A 19858-nucleotide genomic window follows, 5' to 3' on the forward strand; every position below is an offset into this window, starting at 1 on the left:
TGTCAACCTTTTGTTAAATGTGTATTCTTGGACAAAACAATCAAAACTGCATTTAAATCGGCAATGTTTAGACAAAATACTGGCTAGAATTAGCTTCCTTTAGTAATCTGTTTCATGTACAAGTGTCTCATTGTATCGGCCCTTCTGATTGGTTCATAAGATTTGTTACTATGCACATGTCCTTGTTCTAAAAAAGTAACTTAATGGAAAACGAACTCTTGCTCAAGTTGTTTTATTTAAATAGTGTTACATTTTATTCAAAAATAAGCGGCATATAAAACATTTGATATAGCCACTATTAATCCATAAACAAACTAACAAAATTGTGTGTTACGTAATAAAAAACCATAGCATCACCCTGGAATAAACATAGCCTTCTTTTCAACGAACACTGGAATTATGAGAATGATCATCATAATAGTCATGGATAACCTTCAAATAAATTACCACTTTTAAAAATTGAAACAACATTAACTTTCCAGCACTTCTTGAAGGTTTTTCGTTAAAGGCACAATACAATGAGGAGGACCAATACTATGAGAGTAAGGGACACAATTTATTTCTTAAAACAATTTGCTAAACATTTGTAAACAAGTTTGTTTAATAATAAATATAGAAACAAAACCATATATATTGCAAAGAATTATGTTTTCTGCTAATGCAATATATACACATGTTATATGGAACGGTGAATTTTTCTAAAATGAATACATTTAATTTAAGCAAGCCTCGCCATGTAAACCTTTCTTCATTCGTGGATAAATTTAAGTACACAATCACACTAACATAGTATTCTCTGTATAGTTTTTCATGTATACAAAAGCTAATGTAGACTAATTTTATTGTGGATTTCTGGAAAACAATACCACATAATCAATGATATGGCAATGCATGTGTATAATTCAATACCAATAGAAAAAATAAAGAACAATACTAAACAGTCTAAAATGAATAAATAATGGGAAATGAAGTTGATCGATCACAGATCACACAAGCTAACAAACAACATTCAACATTTCCTGTGCATCAACTGGCAGATGTACTAATTACCGGTACTAATGTGTTTTATTTTGGCCACCAAATGATTAGACATTTTTTATCTTTATCATCCTTGTTACCATATCAACAAAAGCTGAATATTCAACAGTTCTTGTATGACATCTCCTGGATTGAGTTACTGATAATGTACATTTTTGCTTCCATTTTAACAAATGCTGGATGTTTCACATTTCCTCTACAGCTTTCAATTATATATTACAGATTGTTTCTATGAAAACCATCGTTGACTGTTCAACATTTCCTGAACTTGTCACCTGAGGTTTCACATTTCTGTTTCCATGGTAACAAATGCTGACTATTCCACAGTCCCTGTATGGCGTCTACTGATAAAGGAAGCTACTGAACATCTCCAGGGCCGCCTGAGGGGCGTCTTGTGGCACCATGTGACCTGCACCCTGAGGGAGGCAAACACACTTGGTTACCATAGCAACACCACGATTTCATGCTCAAGGTTTAATGCATGTGCGTAAAGTGTCCTCCCAGATTAGTTTGTGAAATTTGCACAGGCTTATCAGGGATGACTTTTTCCGCTTTAGCGATATTTTTCCTTTAATGGATGCCTCTTCTTTGTGAAAATCCAGTTTAGGTGGAAAGTGCTTGTATTGGATTAGCCTGTGAAGCCTGCACAGGCTTAACTGTGAGGACACTTTACACACATGCATTAATAACATTTTTTGAAGAGCAACACTCAATTCTACTTGTTTTTGTCAGCACAGTCTTGCATGTAGTAATTTAACTAAAAGAATGCTCAATTACAGATTCAATCCTAAACATGTCAGGTTAATAAGCAGATAATTTTTATTTTTTTATTTTACAGCAACAATAATAACTCTAATAATCACATTCATTTCAAACAATATTTTAAAAATCATTATTCACTTTTTTAACCTGCCCCCTATTTGTACGTACCCGTATAGTGGTGAGAGTGAGTTGTTTGAACTGCTTGGTGAAGCCTGCCACCTGTCTCTGTCCAGAGGCATCCTTCACGTACCAGGGACCGCGCTGCTTCACTACCTGAAACACAAACATAACTTAGGATCAACATATACCGTAGGCTACATTTCTTTCGAATAAGAGGGGGTATATTGCTTTGCTCATGTCGGTCGGTCTGTCGGTTGGTCTGTCGGTTGGTCTGTCGGTCGGTCTGTCCCTCCACCAGGTGGTTGTCAGACGATAACTCAAGAAGGCTTGGGCCTAGGATCACGAAACTTCATAGGTACATTGATCATGACTCGCAGATGACCCCTATTGATTTTGAGGTCACTAGGTCAAAGGTCAAGGTCACGTTGACCCGAAATAGTAAAATGGTTTTTGAATGATAACTCAAAAACGCATACGCCTAGGATCATGAAACTTCATGGGTAGATTGATCATGACTCGCAGATGACCCCTATTGATTTTGAGGTCACTAGGTCAAAGGTCAAGGTCACGGTGACCCGAAATAGTTAAATGGTTTCCGGATGATAACTCAAGAATGCATACGCCTAGGATCATGAAACTTCATGGGTAGATTGATCATGACTCGCAGATGACCCCTATTGATTTTGAGGTCACTAGGTCAAAGGTCACGGTGACCCGAAATAGTAAAATGGTTTTCGGATGAAAACTCAAGAACGCATATGCCTAGGATCATGAAACTTCACAGGTAGATTGATCATGACTCGCAGATGACCCCTATTGATTTTGAGGTCACAAGGTCAAAGGTCAAGGTCACGGTGACCCGAAATAGTAAAATGATTTCCGGATGATAACTCAAGAACGCTTTTGCCTAGGATCATGACACTTCATAGGTACATTGATCGTGACTCGCAGATGACCCCTATTTGATTTTCAGGTCACTAGGTCAAAGGTCAAGGTCACGGTGACCCGAAATAGTAAAATGGTTTTCGGATGATAACTCAAGAACGCATATGCCTAGGATCATGAAACTTCACAGGTAGATTGATCATGACTTGCAGATGACCCCTATTGATTTTGAGGTCACAAGGTCAAAGGTCAAGGTCACAGTGACCCGAAATAGTAAAATGATTTTCGGATGATAACTCAAGAATGCTTTTGCCTAGGATCATGACACTTCATAGGTACTTTGATCGTGACTTGCAGATGACCCCTATTGATTTTCAGGTCACTAGGTCAAAGGTCAAGGTCACAGTGACAAAAAACGTATTCACACAATGGCTGCCACTAAAACGGACAGCCCATATGGGGGGCATGCATGTTTTACAAACAGCCCTTGTTTACATTATTTGTTGTCAAATATAGATTATAACTAACTTTAATTTTTCATAACTACTGATGAACACACAAATAGAGTGAAAGATTCACACAATGTGTTTTTCAGTTTTATTTTAGTGTAGAGAACAACACTATTGTATCTTCACAACACTGCTATATCAGAGACTCTTGTTGAATATTTTGTGTCTTGTTCTGATAAAACTGGGCATAATTCATGTGCGTAAAGTGTCGTCCCAGATTAGCCTGTGCGAACTGCACAAGCTAATCTGGGATGACACCTTACGCACATGCATTATGCCCACTTTTCTCAGAACATGACTCATTTGAGCCTTATTCTGGGACAACTAGGCTTAACGCCTGTGCGTAACGTATCATTCCAGTTAAGGCAGATCATGGATGAAACTTTCCCCTTTTATGGAGTTTTTTTGTTTAAAGGAGGTCTCTTAATTCTAAAGGAAAATCGAGAGTAGCAAAAAGTGTTGTCCCAGTTTTTCCAGAACAAGGCTTACTCAGTCTCCATTGTAAAGACTACTCACAGGTAAGCCCAGGTCCTCCACAAACCATTCGTCTCCAAGGAAGTTACACGCCATGTCCACATCACCATTGTACACTAACACGGTTTTCTGAAAGTCAACACAGGCTATAAATGGAACAAAAAGGCGTACAAAAAGACATAAAGAAAGTTGTTTTTATTCCACAAACCCATCAGACTCTTTATTGTTCATGCCGACCCAGAAAGAGATTTCTCAAAAAAAGATTATTGGAGGATTTCTGTCATTTAACAACACCCACAGATACATATGTAAGTGGGACATAACCTGCATATAGGCATAACAATTATGACAACAAGCAACTTCGTTGAATTGATATCCCCCGCCAATATGCTTCTGGACACAAAAGTGTTATATTTGACACTCAGCTAAAAAAGCATTTTTTAAGATACAAAGGGCCATAACTCCATTATTAACAGATGGTGTACAATGCCATTTGGCATGTATCATCCTCTTATCCATATATATACTCATACCAAGTTTCAATGAAATCCACCAAAGCACTTCCAAGATATAGCTCCGGACACAAAAGTGCCGAACGGACGGACGGACAACGCCAAAACAATATCCCCCCGCCTATGGTTAACAAACATATGGCAGAATGACCTTCTTAACCATTTTTTGGAAAATGTTTGTTAAAAAGTATTTTGGGAGTCAAAAGGAACAATCAGAATCTTGGAAGAAGTTTTTTTTTATTTACATGTACATGTATAATTAGAAATAATAAAGTATAAAGTAGTTAAAGCTTAACTAAAATGAAACACCAATCTATAATATTATAACATAAGACTCTCTTTAACCATCCCCCGATCGATCTAAAATATCAGTTATTAATCAAACAACCTATTATTTGAGCTTTGTTGTCAAAAAAGGGGTTTTATGCAATATGAGGCCAGCATAGCTCCATAATTCACGCAGTTTGGTCAGGAGCTATTCTCTACACCATTGAGACCAAGAAAGCTTGCATGACTTTATATAGCACACAGAGTATTGAGACCAAGAAAGCTTGCATGACTTTATATAGCGCACAGAGTATTGAGACCAAGAAACCTTGCATGACTGTATATAGCGCACAGAGTATTGAGACCAAGAAACCTTGCATGACTGTATATAGCGCACAGAGTATTGAGACCAAGAAACCTTGCATGACTTTATATAGCACACAGAGTATTGAGACCAAGAAACCTTGCATGACTTTATATAGCGCACAGAGTATTGAGACCAAGAAACCTTGCATGACTTTATATAGCGCACAGAGTATTGAGACCAAGAAACCTTGCATGACTTTATATAGCGCACAGAGTATTGAGACCAAGAAACCTTGCATGACTTTACATAGCGCACAGAGTATTGAGACCAAGAAACTTTGCATGACTTTATATAGCGCACAGAGTATTGAGACCAAGAAACCTTGCATGACTTTATATAGCGCACAGAGTATTGAGACCAAGAAACCTTGCATGACTTTATATAGCGCACAGAGTATTGAGACCAAGAAACCTTGCATGACTTTATATAGCGCACAGAGTATTGAGACCAAGAAACCTTGCATGACTTTATATAGCGCACAGAGTATTGAGACCAAGAAACCTTGCATGACTTTATATAGCGCACAGAGTATTGAGACCAAGAAACCTTGCATTACTTTATATAGCGCACAGAGTATTGAGACCAAGAAACCTTGCATGACTTTATATAGCGCACAGAGTATTGAGACCAAGAAACCTTGCATGACTTTATATAGCGCACAGAGTATTGAGACCAAGAAACCTTGCATGACTTTATATAGCGCACAGAGTATTGAGACCAAGAAACCTTGCAAGACTTTATATAGCGCACAGAGTATTGAGACCAAGAAACCTTGCATGACTTTATATAGCGCATAGAGTATTGAGACCAAGAAACCTTGCATGACTTTATATAGCGCACAGAGTATTGAGACCAAGAAACCTTGCATGACTTTATATAGCGCACAGAGTATTGAGACCAAGAAACCTTGCATGACTTTATATAGCGCACAGAGTATTGAGACCAAGAAACCTTGCATGACTTTATATAGCGCACAGAGTATTGAGACCAAGAAACCTTGCATGACTTTATATAGCGCACAGAGTATTGAGACCAAGAAACCTTGCATTACTTTATATAGCGCACAGAGTATTGAGACCAAGAAACCTTGCATGACTTTATATAGCGCACAGAGTATTGAGACCAAGAAACCTTGCATGACTTTACATAGCGCACAGAGTATTGAGACCAAGAAACCTTGCATGACTTTATATAGCGCACAGAGTATTGAGACCAAGAAACCTTGCATGACTTTATATAGCGCACAGAGTATTGAGACCAAGAAACCTTGCATGACTTTATATAGCGCACAGAGTATTGAGACCAAGAAACCTTGCATGACTTTATATAGCGCACAGAGTATTGAGACCAAGAAACCTTGCATTACTTTATATAGCGCACAGAGTATTGAGACCAAGAAACCTTGCATGACTTTATATAGCGCACAGAGTATTGAGACCAAGAAACCTTGCATGACTTTATATAGCGCACAGAGTATTGAGACCAAGAAACCTTGCATGACTTTATATAGCGCACAGAGTATTGAGACCAAGAAACCTTGCATGACTTTATATAGCGCACAGAGTATTGAGACCAAGAAACCTTGCATGACTTTATATAGCGCACAGAGTATTGAGACCAAGAAACCTTGCATGACTTTATATAGCGCACAGAGTATTGAGACCAAGAAACCTTGCATGACTTTATATAGCGCACAGAGTATTGAGACCAAGAAACCTTGCATGACTTTATATAGCGCACAGAGTATTGAGACCAAGAAACCTTGCATGACTTTATATAGCGCACAGAGTATTGAGACCAAGAAACCTTGCATGACTTTATATAGCGCACAGAGTATTGAGACCAAGAAACCTTGCATGACTTTATATAGCGCACAGAGTATTGAGACCAAGAAACCTTGCATGACTTTATATAGCGCACAGAGTATTGAGACCAAGAAACCTTGCATGACTTTATATAGCGCACAGAGTATTGAGACCAAGAAACCTTGCATGACTTTATATAGCGCACAGAGTATTGAGACCAAGAAACCTTGCATGACTTTATATAGCGCACAGAGTATTGAGACCAAGAAACCTTGCATGACTTTATATAGCGCACAGAGTATTGAGACCAAGAAACCTTGCATGACTTTATATAGCGCACAGAGTATTGAGACCAAGAAACCTTGCATGACTTTATATAGCACACAGAGTATTGAGACCAAGAAACCTTGCATGACTTTATATAGCGCACAGAGTATTGAGACCAAGAAACCTTGCATGACTTTATATAGCGCACAGAGTATTGAGACCAAGAAACCTTGCATGACTTTATATAGCGCACAGAGTATTGAGACCAAGAAACCTTGCATGACTTTATATAGCGCACAGAGTATTGAGACCAAGAAACCTTGCATGACTTTATATAGCGCACAGAGTATTGAGACCAAGAAACCTTGCATGACTTTATATAGCGCACAGAGTATCGAGACCAAGAAACCTTGCATGACTTTATATAGCGCACAGAGTATTGAGACCAAGAAACCTTGCATGACTTTATATAGCGCACAGAGTATTGAGACCAAGAAACCTTGCATGACTTTATATAGCGCACAGAGTATTGAGACCAAGAAACCTTGCATGACTTTATATAGCGCACAGAGTATTGAGACCAAGAAACCTTGCATGACTTTATATAGCGCACAGAGTATTGAGACCAAGAAACCTTGCATGACTTTATATAGCGCACAGAGTATTGAGACCAAGAAACCTTGCATGACTTTATATAGCGCACAGAGTATTGAGACCAAGAAACCTTGCATGACTTTATATAGCGCACAGAGTATTGAGACCAAGAAACCTTGCATGACTTTATATAGCGCACAGAGTATTGAGACCAAGAAACCTTGCATTACTTTATATAGCGCACAGAGTATTGAGACCAAGAAACCTTGCATGACTTTATATAGCGCACAGAGTATTGAGACCAAGAAACCTTGCATGACTTTATATAGCGCACAGAGTATTGAGACCAAGAAACCTTGCATTACTTTATATAGCGCACAGAGTATTGAGACCAAGAAACCTTGCATGACTTTATATAGCGCACAGAGTATTGAGACCAAGAAACCTTGCATGACTTTATATAGCGCATAGAGTATTGAGACCAAGAAACCTTGCATTACTTTATATAGCGCACAGAGTATTGAGACCAAGAAACCTTGCATGACTTTATATAGCGCACAGAGTATTGAGACCAAGAAACCTTGCATGACTTTATATAGCGCACAGAGTATTGAGACCAAGAAACCTTGCATGACTTTATATAGCGCACAGAGTATTGAGACCAAGAAACCTTGCATGACTTTATATAGCGCACAGAGTATTGAGACCAAGAAACCTTGCATGACTTTATATAGCGCACAGAGTATTGAGACCAAGAAACCTTGCATGACTTTATATAGCGCACAGAGTATTGAGACCAAGAAACCTTGCATGACTTTATATAGCGCACAGAGTATTGAGACCAAGAAACCTTGCATGACTTTATATAGCGCACAGAGTATTGAGACCAAGAAACCTTGCATTACTTTATATAGCGCACAGAGTATTGAGACCAAGAAACCTTGCATGACTTTATATAGCGCACAGAGTATTGAGACCAAGAAACCTTGCATGACTTTATATAGCGCACAGAGTATTGAGACCAAGAAACCTTGCATGACTTTATATAGCGCACAGAGTATTGAGACCAAGAAACCTTGCATTACTTTATATAGCGCACAGAGTAGCTCCTGACCAGACTGTGCAAATGGCTAAGACCCAATTTCGCACAATGTGGCTAATTTAGTGATGCGTGTTTCTGATTACTATTCGACTATTTCTTCTTAAAACTGTTATGCTTTTATTATCCTTTTTATTTTTGAACAATGCATAGTTAGAAAGAATTAACATTAGTGCAGCTTTAAATTATAATATACACACATTTGAGATGAAATTGTCTTTTAGGAAGATCAGGGAAATGACCTGGGCTATTGTGTTATGTGACAAAAGTGTATTTGAAAGATGGTGACAAAGTTAGGTGGTAGATGTGTGTATGTTGCTAAGTGACCAAGGGGCATATATGAAGCTGACCATGGTCAAGCTATCTTACCCCAGCATTGAGAACAGTTTGGTAGAACTGTGTTACATCATTATATATAGTCTTGTAATTGCTGTGCACTTGGTCACTGTTTCAAACAAATATAATACAAATATACTACATAATAATTGCAAACAACGACATGCATACATACACTACAAGTCCAAGGTTTTTTGCCTTCAAAATCATCTAATCTAAACAGTTTTATCTTTGCGTGGAGATTCACAACATTTTTTACCTGTTTCAACACACATCACCAAAGATTATGTCAATAGTTCAGTTAAAAGTTATTTAATATGAATGCCAAGTTGGAATACTATGGATCAGCATTGAATACAGGTAATTGGCAAATCCAATATATCTATAAAATAATTGCAATTTTCCACTGTGACGTCTTCTAGAAAATGTGATGCCTTGGTGACCAGTGTTGAGAATTCCAGACAAATTTGAATTGACTTGACATGAAAACTGAGGCAACAACCTTACAATTTGTAGAGTACATGTATATTGTTCAGAAATCAATTTCAAATGCACAGGGTAGGGACACATGTATATTCAACAATATGAGCAATATGAATGTCACTTGACAGTTCTACCATTATGGAACTGAATAAAAAATACATTAATTGAGTCTCACTCTTAGAAATGGGAGCTTAAAGCATGTCATCCCGCCATGTGCTTAAAGCATGTCATCCCGCCATGTGCTTAAAGCATGTCATCCCGCCATGTGCTTAAAGCATGTCATCCCGCCATGTGCTTAAAGTACGTCATCCCGCCATGTGCTTAAAGCACGTCATCCCGCCATGTGCTTAAAGCACGTCATCCCGCCATGTGCTTAAAGCATGTCATCCCGCCATGTGCTTAAAGCACGTCATCCCGCCATGTGCTTAAAGCACGTCATCCCGCCATGTGCTTAAAGCACATCATCCTGCCATGTGCTTAAAGCACGTCATCCCGCCATGTGCTTAAAGCACATCATCCCGCCATGTGCTCAAAGCACGTCATCCCGCCATGTGCTCAAAGCATGTCATTCCGCCATGTGCTTAAAGCATGTCATCCCGCCATGTGCTTAAAGCATGTCATCCTGCCATGTGCTTAAAGCACGTCATCCCCCCATGTGCTTAAAGCACGTCATCCAGTCATGTGCTTAAAGCACGTCATCCGGCCATGTGCTTAAAGCATGTCATCCCACCATGTGCTTAAAGCACGTCATCCCGCCATGTGCTTAAAGCACGTCATCCCGCCATGTGCTTAAAGCACGTCATCCTGCCATGTGCTTAAAGCACGTCATCCCGCCATGTGCTTAAAGCACGTCATCCCGCCATGCGATTTAAGCATGTCATCCCGCCATGTGCTTCAAGCATGTCATCCCGCCATGTGCTTAAAGAACGTCATCCCGCCATGTTCTTAAAGCACGTCATCCCGCCATGTGCTTAAAGCACGTCATCCTGCCATGTGCTTAAAGCACATCATCCCGCCATGTGCTTAAAGCACGTCATCCCACCATGTGCTTTTAGCACGTCATCCCGCCATGTGCTCAAAGCATGTCATCCCTCCATGTGCTTAAAGCACGTCATCCCGCCATGTGCTTAAAGCATGTCATCCCGCCATGTGCTTAAAGCACGCCATCCAGCCATGTGCTTTAAGCACGTCATCCCGCCATGTGCTTAAAGCATGTCATCCCGCCATGTGCTTAAAGCATGTCATCCCACCATGTGCTTAAAGCATGTCATCCCGCCATGTGCTAAAAGCATGTCATCCCGCCATGTGCTTAAAGCATGTCATCCCGCCATGTGCTTAAAGCATGTCATCCTGCCATGGGCTTAAAGCATGTCATCCTGCCATGTGCTTAAAGCATGTCATCCCGCCATGTGCTTCAAACATGTCATCCCGCCATGTGCTTAAAGAACGTCATCCCGCCATGTGCTTTAAGCATGTCATCCCGCCATGTGCTTAAAGCATGTCATCCCGCCATGTGCTTAAAGCATGTCATCCCGCCATGTGCTTAAAGCATGTCATCCTGCCATGGGCTTAAAGCATGTCATCCTGCCATGTGCTTAAAGCATGTCATCCCGCCATGTGCTTCAAACATGTCATCCCGCCATGTGCTTAAAGAACGTTATCCCGCCATGTGCTTTAAGCATGTCATCCCGCCATGTGCTTAAAGCACGTCATCCCGCCATGTGCTTAAAGCACGTCATCCCGCCATGTGCTTAAAGCACGTCATCCCGCCCTGTGCTTTAAGCATGTCATCCCGCCATGTGCTTCAAGCATGTCATCCCGCCATGTGCTTAAAGAACGTCATCCCGCCATGTGCTTTAAGCACGTCATCCCGCCATGTGCTTAAAGCACGTCATCCCGCCATGTGCTTAAAGCACGTCATCCCGCCATGTGCTTAAAGCACATCATCCCGCCATGGGCTTAAAGCATGTCATCCTGCCATGTGCTTTAAGCATGTCAACCCGCCATGTGCTTAAAGCATGTCATCCCGCCATGTGCTTTAAGCACGTCATCCCGCCATGTGCTTAAAGCATGTCAACCCGCCATGTGCTAAAAGCATGTCAACCCGCCATGTGCTTAAAGCATGTCATCCCACCATGTGCTTAAAGCACGTCATCCCGCCATGTGCTTAAAGCACGTCATCCCGCCATGTGCTTAAAGCACGTCATCCCGCCATGGGCTTAAAGCATGTCATCCTGCCATGTGCTTTAAGCACGTCATCCCGCCATGTGCTTAAAGCAAGTCATCCCGCCATGTGCTTAAAGCACATCATCCCGCCATGTGCTTCAAGCACGTCATCCAGCCATGTGCTTTAAGCATGTCAACCCGCCATGTGCTTAAAGCATGTCATCCCGCCATGTGCTTAAATCATGTCATCCCGCCATGTGCTTAAATCATGTCATCCCCGCCATATGCTTAAAGCATGTCATCCCGCCATGTGCTTAAAGCATGTCATCCCGCCATGTGCTTAAAGCATGTCATCCCGCCATGTGCTTAAAGCATGTCATCCCGCCATGTGCTTAAAGCATGTCATCCTGCCATGTGCTTAAAGCATGTCATCCCGCCATGTGCTTATAGCACGTCGTCCCGCCATGTGCTTAAAGCATGCCATCCCGCCATGTGCTTAAAATGTAGTACCTGATTAGCCCGTGCAGTCTGTACAAGCTAATGGTGGAAGACTCATTCCGACGTTCACTAAGGAGAGACTTACTTTAAATGAAAAATACCATAAAAGCAGAAACTATTGTCTTTGATTAGCCTGTGTGGACTGCACAGGCTAATCTAGGATGACACTTCACTGGCATGCATTGAACCCCATATTCCCAGATCAAGGCTCGTTTCGTTGCAAGATCTCATTATCCAATGTTTGAATCTTAGTCATAATATATTGTCAGTACCTACACACAAATTTACAAAAAGCTTTTATTATCTGACATGTGAACCCCACTGTACTGAATGAAAATGATTTCATGTAACAACAGCAACAACAATAACAACAGTCAGCTTACCCCTGCTGCTAAAACCTTTTGATAAAATTGGGTCACATCTCTGTACAGCGTCACATAGCTGCCTCCAACATCATCACTGTATACATGGAGTAAATATAAAATGTCAATTAATGCTGCAATTAATAAACTAAAGACAAATTTAACTTACAATGTTAATTATACATTTTACAACACTTTTTCAGTATCCAAACATTTCAATACAAAAATAAAAATTAAAGATAAACAAGAGATGTGTTTGTCAGAAACACAATGCCCCCTATTGCGCTGCTTTGAAGCCATAAATTTGACCTTTGACCTTGAAGGATGACCTTGATCTTTCACCACTCAAAATGTGCAGCTCCATGAGATACACATGCATGCCAAATATCAAGTTGCTATCTTCAATATTGCAAAAGTTATGAAGAGGGTTAAAGTTTTGGTTACAGTGTTTGAATTTGTTTTTTTGACCTTTGACCTTGAAGGGTGACCTTGACCTTGACCTTTCACCACTCAAAATGTGCAGCTCCATGAGATACACATGCATGCCAAATATCAAGTTGCTATGTTGAATATTGCAAAAGTAATGACCAAGGTTAAAGTTTTGGTTAAAGTTTTGGGACACACACACACATACAATGACAGACAGGCCAAAAACAATTTACCCCCGATCTTTCGATCCAGGGACATAAAAACAATACAATCCTTAAAATAGCTAATTACTGAACAATTTATAATAATTCTTACTCTAAATTGTTATCCCTGAAGTTGCTTATATATTAAACATTACAGTGTATTGGAGCTATCATATAACTTGCTAATTGGCATGCACAGTCCTGCAATTTCCAATTGAAGAGATTGGATTGATTAACAATGTGACCCATTAAACTTTTAGGATAATGTGCCTCTAATCTATTTCCATGGGACAATGGGTCTCTAGCCAGTATATTGCATAACTGCACAGGCTAGTCTGGAGGTACTCTGTCAGACCACGAAACCTTGCATGGTTTTGTAGCTCCAGACCAGAGATCTCGACTGTGAAGGCTGGGTTGACGAAAATGATACTGAGCAACAAACCAGGAATGAACAATCGTTTAGGGAATGTTCTTTATATATTGTTAAACGATTTTCCCTGAAAGTAAATATTTTTTATTGTGTCATTTGTGACGTTTTTTTTTTACAATGATATTACTTAATTAATAGTATTCATCAAACTGAGAATCAATTTGAATATAAAATTATTAAATTATTATTTATTAGTTTATATTTCAAATTTTGACAAAGTTCGTTGATAAAATAACAAGAAATTATGAAAAATGTAAGTGTTGCTTTAGAAATGCCATTAAGTGTAGTTAATGCACGCCAACTGTAAAACCAAGACATTGTGTAATTATTCACTTCCAACTTCAATAGTTCTTGAGAAGAAGGAAGAGACTATCAAAAAGTGAAGACGTTGTGTATTATGATAGAATGGGCACATCATGAATTAAACTCTCACAATCAAACTTGTTCTTGACACAATTTTTAAGTAGACATACTGTAACGTTTTCAATTGCACAATTGCAATCAGAAGAGAGTTTGATTGTTTCACTCTGTTTTGTGATCTTTCTTTTATACAGCTAATACAGAAAGCGTATTGGAACCCTTATTATATTAATAGAACTAAGTTGACAAGGTAAAAGTATTTTTAACAAATATGGTTGTTGTTTCTTCTGCCCCATACTGTGACCGATGGAAGGGTCAACCCAAACAGCTTGTGTTACAAAGCCATATCATGTGAAAACAGGTGTTATGCCTTATAAAGCCTGTGTGTCTGCAGACCAGCCTGTGCTTTTATCTGCTACTGTGAACACCCTTTCATTATTCACAAAAAGTTTTGTATCTCATTTACATACCCATTGGTTACAACAGATAAGAGATGTATAAGGCTGCATGTTTACTTTTCTGTATTCAAATTGGAGTCATGTTTTGTTTTTAATGTATTCATTCAACGGTGGTATTCATTTATATTTATATTTTCATGATTTTATGCTAGATTCCTTTCCTTCTTTTGCTTCTTATAGAATTTGGCACCCTATAATGATTTACATCATATTGTTTGATAACTTTGATATGTTTCAAGACATCACAACAAGCCTTAGACAAAGAAATGAGAACTTTGAGTTCAGGTGAGCTAAAAATGCATTGGATTACTTGTGGAGTGTAGGGTAAATGGAAATAAATTGATCCATTTTGAAGGATGGGAGAGTCCAATAGGCATAAATGGGTTAAGTACGTCAAAGAATGCCAATTACTTAATTAAGCCTTAAACATTAAAACATGGTCAATATAACACATACCTGCACACATCCCAGTCCTGGGCGAATGGTGAGATATGGAGTGCTGCGCGCACCTCCTCCGTGTTCATGTAACTAATCACGTATCCGTAGTCTAGGCACGGTGGTGTGATCCTCACTGACTCCTCAAACTGCTTACGTAACTTGAGTTGCTAACAGGCAGATTCATAGAAGATACAATAATTTAATGGGTAATTTGCAAGACAATTAAAATGTTTAATCAGTAAAATGAATTGTGCTGAAACATTGCTTCAATACTCCATGCTTTAATTAACAAGTATATAACAGCCACATTACTACTTTAAGTCCTACACAATAGAAAAATACCTGTCATAAATTGGAAAAAAATATTAAAATAACATCAAAAGTAAGAGGTAAACAAACTATGAGAAAGCTTCGAGAAAAATCAATATATTTTCTTCAGGAATACATAATCAGCATACAGCAAACATTTTTTGTTATAAATTACAAGTAACCCTACATTATTTCTTACATTTAATTTCTCTATCTCATCATTATTCAACAAACCTTATTTCCTACATTTAATTTCTCAATATCAGCACAATTTATTGTTTACATTTAATTTTACATTTAAAGTCTCTTTTTTTATACTTACATTCAATTTCTCAATTATCATTGGGTGATTCTGATGCGAGAGGCTTGGCAGACTGTAGACAAAAGAGTCGTTGTTGTAAATATAACCACCAAATGTGGGCACTTCACAAGGGGCGTACAGGTTGTACTCATTAAGGCCAGTTCCCGAGATCTGATCCAGAGCCTGTCCAACCTGGAATGCAGGGAACCAGTATAATAAATACAGAAAACCATATTTGTGATGATAAATGACAAGTTTGTTATACATGTACATATAAACAATGTTTAAAGAAACTTGACTAAGTGAGTCTTGCAAGGGGTTCAGATTTAAAGCAGAGCATAAACACTGGTCCGCATTTGACATGTATGTGGTTTTCAATTTCTTGTATAATTTTCTTGATTTTTCTATTTGTTTTTTTTAAATATAATAAAGTGACTACAAAAAACAACAACATCAAATGATGTCATAAATATAAAACATAACTCTGCTGTTATAACACACATTTGCGCTGTTTTAAATGAGGTGGGCAAACTTGGAAAAAGGCTGAGACTATACCATTGCATATTAATTCATTAAATCAGTCTTAATAATGGGATATTAATACAAGAGCACCGCATAACGGGTGCCACACTTGGCTGCCGGTGCAGTTGTGAACAAATGAAAGCTTGTCAGATTATTATTTTTTAGAGGTCACAGTGACCTTGACCTTTGACCTAGTGACCCAAAAATGGGTGTGGCATGTAGAACTAAACAAGGTGCAGCTACATACCAAGTTTCAAAGTTGTAGGTTGAAGCAATTTGATTTTAGAGCCAATGTTTAAAACCTTGACAAAATGTAAAGGTTTTAGCACGACGCGGACACGATAAGCTGGCTATGACAATACCTTCGAAAACAGCCAAGCTTATAATATAAGACATGTGCATACAATTTCGTCCCAGATTAACCCTAGGAGTCTACACAAGCTAATCAAGGAGGACACTTTCCGCTTTGGGAAGACAATTTATGCAAAGGCATTTAGCCTTATTCCCCCAGAGCAAGGCTTAATTATAACAAGAGGGCCAAGATGGCCCTAGTTCGCTCACCTTTTTTAACAAGGCCTTGTTTGTTGCTAAGTTGAAATTTCAGTACGCTGGAGCATATAAGATTGGTCTGTTTACTTTTGCAGTATGAGCATATGATTTATTCTGATTGAGTACTGTCTATTTGCATGTTTTTTTTGCAATGCAGACATTTGCAAGAAATGCTAATTCTACATGTGTTTACAAGGTTTTGCAAGATTTGGACCTCCTGACCAAGATTTTGACCCCACATAACCCAATGTCAAGCTTTGACTAGATATCATAAAAAAAAACATCCTGGTTTTGTAAGATTAGACCCCATGACCTAGGTTTTGTCCTTACATTACCAAACATCAAATTTGACCTAGATATAGTCCAGAAAAACATCCTGGTCAAGTTTCATCCTTATTGAACCAAAACTCTGGCATATGGAGTGATTTTATTTGTGTAAGATTTGACCCAGTGAACTATATATTGAGTTGACCCCCCTTACCAAACATCAAACTTTGCTTACAAAAAATAAATATTATGACCAAGATTCATAAAATCTGAAACAAAATTGTGACCTCTAAGAGTGTTTACAAGGATTTTGTATAATATTATGAAAATTTTGACAAACTAAGGGCAATAATTCTGGCATTTATTATGCGATTTTGTTCATTACGATATCAAACTTGACCGAGATCTTGTGGCCATATAGCTTCTCAGCAACTTTGATAAAGAAAGCTTGAGAAATGTGAATGCTAGAGTGTTTACAAACCAAATGTGGAAGAAACAGACGGACGATGGACAAAGATAGATCCTAAAACCTCACCTGAGCAATCAGGTGAGCTAAAGTGATTTTTTTTACTGATCTGAGCCATTATCCAACTTGTCCGAGATATCAATAAAACCAATGTCTTGAAAGTTCTACTGTGATTAGGCAACAAATGTGTTCACAAGGTTTCTCTATAGTCATATAAGGAAAACTGCCCCCACCCCTCCTGACAGCCACCCTCCTGACAGCCATGTTTTTCAACGGACCGGGACCATTTTGGAACTCAAAACTCTTATCTAGGAAACAAATGTTCTGATAAAATTTCATGAAAATTGAAATACATATATAGAAAAGTGCCCCGTCCACTGGTGGCCATGTTTTTTCACCGATCTGGATCATTTTTGAACTCATCCGAGATATCAATAAAACCATGATGATTGGGCAAAAATTGTGACTTCTAGAGTGTCCACCAGGTTTCTCTTTAGCCAAATAGGGAAAACAGCCCCGCCCACTGGCGGCCTATTCTTTTACAGACAGGAACCACATTTGAACTCAACCAAAAGACAAACATTTTGACAAAGTTACATGAATATTGGACATGAAATGTGACTTCTACAGTGTTTACAAGGTTTTTCTTTTTGTTTACCTAGTGACCTAGTTTTTGACCCAGCATGACCCAGTTTCAAACTCGATCGAGGTATCATTGTGACAAATCTTCTGACCAAGTTTCATGGAGATCGGACAAGAAATGTGACCTAGAGTATTTACAAGGTTTCTCTATAGCCAAATAAGGAAAACTGCCCCGCCCACTGGCGGCCATGTTTATCACTCAACCAACATTTTTTGACAAAGAAACATAAAGATTGGGCATGAAATGTGACTTCTTCAGTGTTTACAAGGTTTTTCTTTTTATTTTACCTAGTGACCTAGTTTTTGACCCGGAATGACCCAGTTTCGAACTCGACAGAGGTATCATTGGGACAAACCTTCTGACCAAGTTTCACGAAGATCGCACAAGAAATGTGGCCTCTAGAGTGTTTATAATCAAATGTGGACAGAAGGACGGACGGACAGACGACAGACAAAGACCGATCACAAAAAGCTCACCTGAGCAATCAGGTGAGCTAACAAGAGCACCACATAACGGGTGCCACGCTCGGCTGCGAAAGCCTGTCAGAATTTTTTTTCTTTTTTTTAGAGGTCACAGTGACCTTGACCTTTGACCCAGTGACCCAACAAGAGATGCGTTTGTCAGAAACACAATGCCCCCTACTGCGCCGCATTGAAATAAAATTTCAATTTATCATTTGGCAGGTATAGAAATCATCTCCCTTTAAAGGTTATTACTTCCCTTGAATTTTGTCCAATCCAACCGGGGGTGGGGGGGGGGGGGGGGTGAGGAGGGTCTCACAGCCAATTATGACCATATCAGACATCACTGACAACCAAGGCCTGTGGTTTAAAAGAGATCATAACCAGAGTTGATTTTGTATCTATGGACAAAAGTCCACAGGTATGTAATGAACATCAAAGAAATTATAATTATATCATTTAAAATTTTTTTTGGACAAATCAATCATTTCATTTGGGTTATAAATAATCAAAATAATAAATCTGTACAGTAACTGTGAAAAGAACGTCAATTCTTGGTAAAGAAATATATAATATGAGATTTATAATTATATAATTACTTCCCTTGAAAAAAATTGTCTGTAACAAATCTCTATTTTTAGTAGCAAATAATTAAAAGCCTCTAACGTGACTGTAGATTCACTACTCAAAATGTGCAGCTCCATGAGATACACATGCATGCCATATATATAAAGTGGCTATGTTCAATATTGAATAATTTTCTCCCTTTTTAAAGCTTATTACTTCCCTTAAATCTGTATTTTTTACCGTAGACCGTAAAGGATGACCTTGACCTTTTACCACAATGTGTTTGTCAGAAACACAATGCCGCCTACTGCGCCGCTTTGATTTATTAAACAAAAATATATACGTGGGCAGGTCAGATAACTATATCCATTTAAAGCTTATTACTTCCCTTGACTTTGTTTTTTCGACCCTAGACCTTGAAGGATAATGTTCACCTTTAATTTTACCACTCAAAATGTGCAGGTCTATGAGATACGCATGCATGCCAAATATCAAGGTGCTATCTTTAATATTTAAAAAGTTATGGCCAATGTTAAGGTTTTAGCACGACGCCTACGGCGGACGGCGGACAACGAGCTGGCTATGACAATAGCTCGGGTTTTCTCCGAAAACAGCCTCGCTAAAAATGAAAGACATGATCACAGACTTACAACATCTGAGCAAGCGCCATTAGATGTGTAGCCGTTCACAAAGTGGCACTGGCGGACCGACTGGCCTGGGCAGCAGTCACTCAACATCTTGTTCCATAGACTGCAAGTAGAAACACAAAAATAAAAGGAAATAACCTTAAAAATTATAAAAATGCAAATATACACACTTCAAAACAGGCTATTTATTTCATATGTTAAATAAACTTACGAAGACATGTCCTGCCTCAAAATGACCTTTATATTATCAATTTGGTGAAGCAA

General features: G+C 38.8%; 1 protein-coding gene across 1 annotated transcript in view; it reads right to left on the minus strand.

The window, feature by feature from the left end:
* Nucleotides 1-216: 216 nt before the first annotated feature.
* The window catches only part of LOC127844770 (lysosomal protective protein-like), a 30508-nt gene continuing 10866 nt past the window's right edge, over nucleotides 217-19858 (minus strand). Inside the window, exons 7-13 of the mRNA XM_052375236.1 lie at nucleotides 19598-19697; nucleotides 15494-15664; nucleotides 14881-15029; nucleotides 12566-12641; nucleotides 3831-3917; nucleotides 1969-2073; nucleotides 217-1454 (exon numbers count right to left, since the gene is read on the minus strand). Coding sequence (XP_052231196.1) covers nucleotides 1380-1454; nucleotides 1969-2073; nucleotides 3831-3917; nucleotides 12566-12641; nucleotides 14881-15029; nucleotides 15494-15664; nucleotides 19598-19697 — 763 coding nt within the window. The 3' untranslated portion in view covers nucleotides 217-1379. The remainder of the gene's footprint in view (nucleotides 1455-1968; nucleotides 2074-3830; nucleotides 3918-12565; nucleotides 12642-14880; nucleotides 15030-15493; nucleotides 15665-19597; nucleotides 19698-19858) is intronic.

This window comes from Dreissena polymorpha, chromosome 9, assembly GCF_020536995.1.
Source record: "Dreissena polymorpha isolate Duluth1 chromosome 9, UMN_Dpol_1.0, whole genome shotgun sequence".
Classification (NCBI taxonomy): domain Eukaryota; kingdom Metazoa; phylum Mollusca; class Bivalvia; order Myida; family Dreissenidae; genus Dreissena; species Dreissena polymorpha.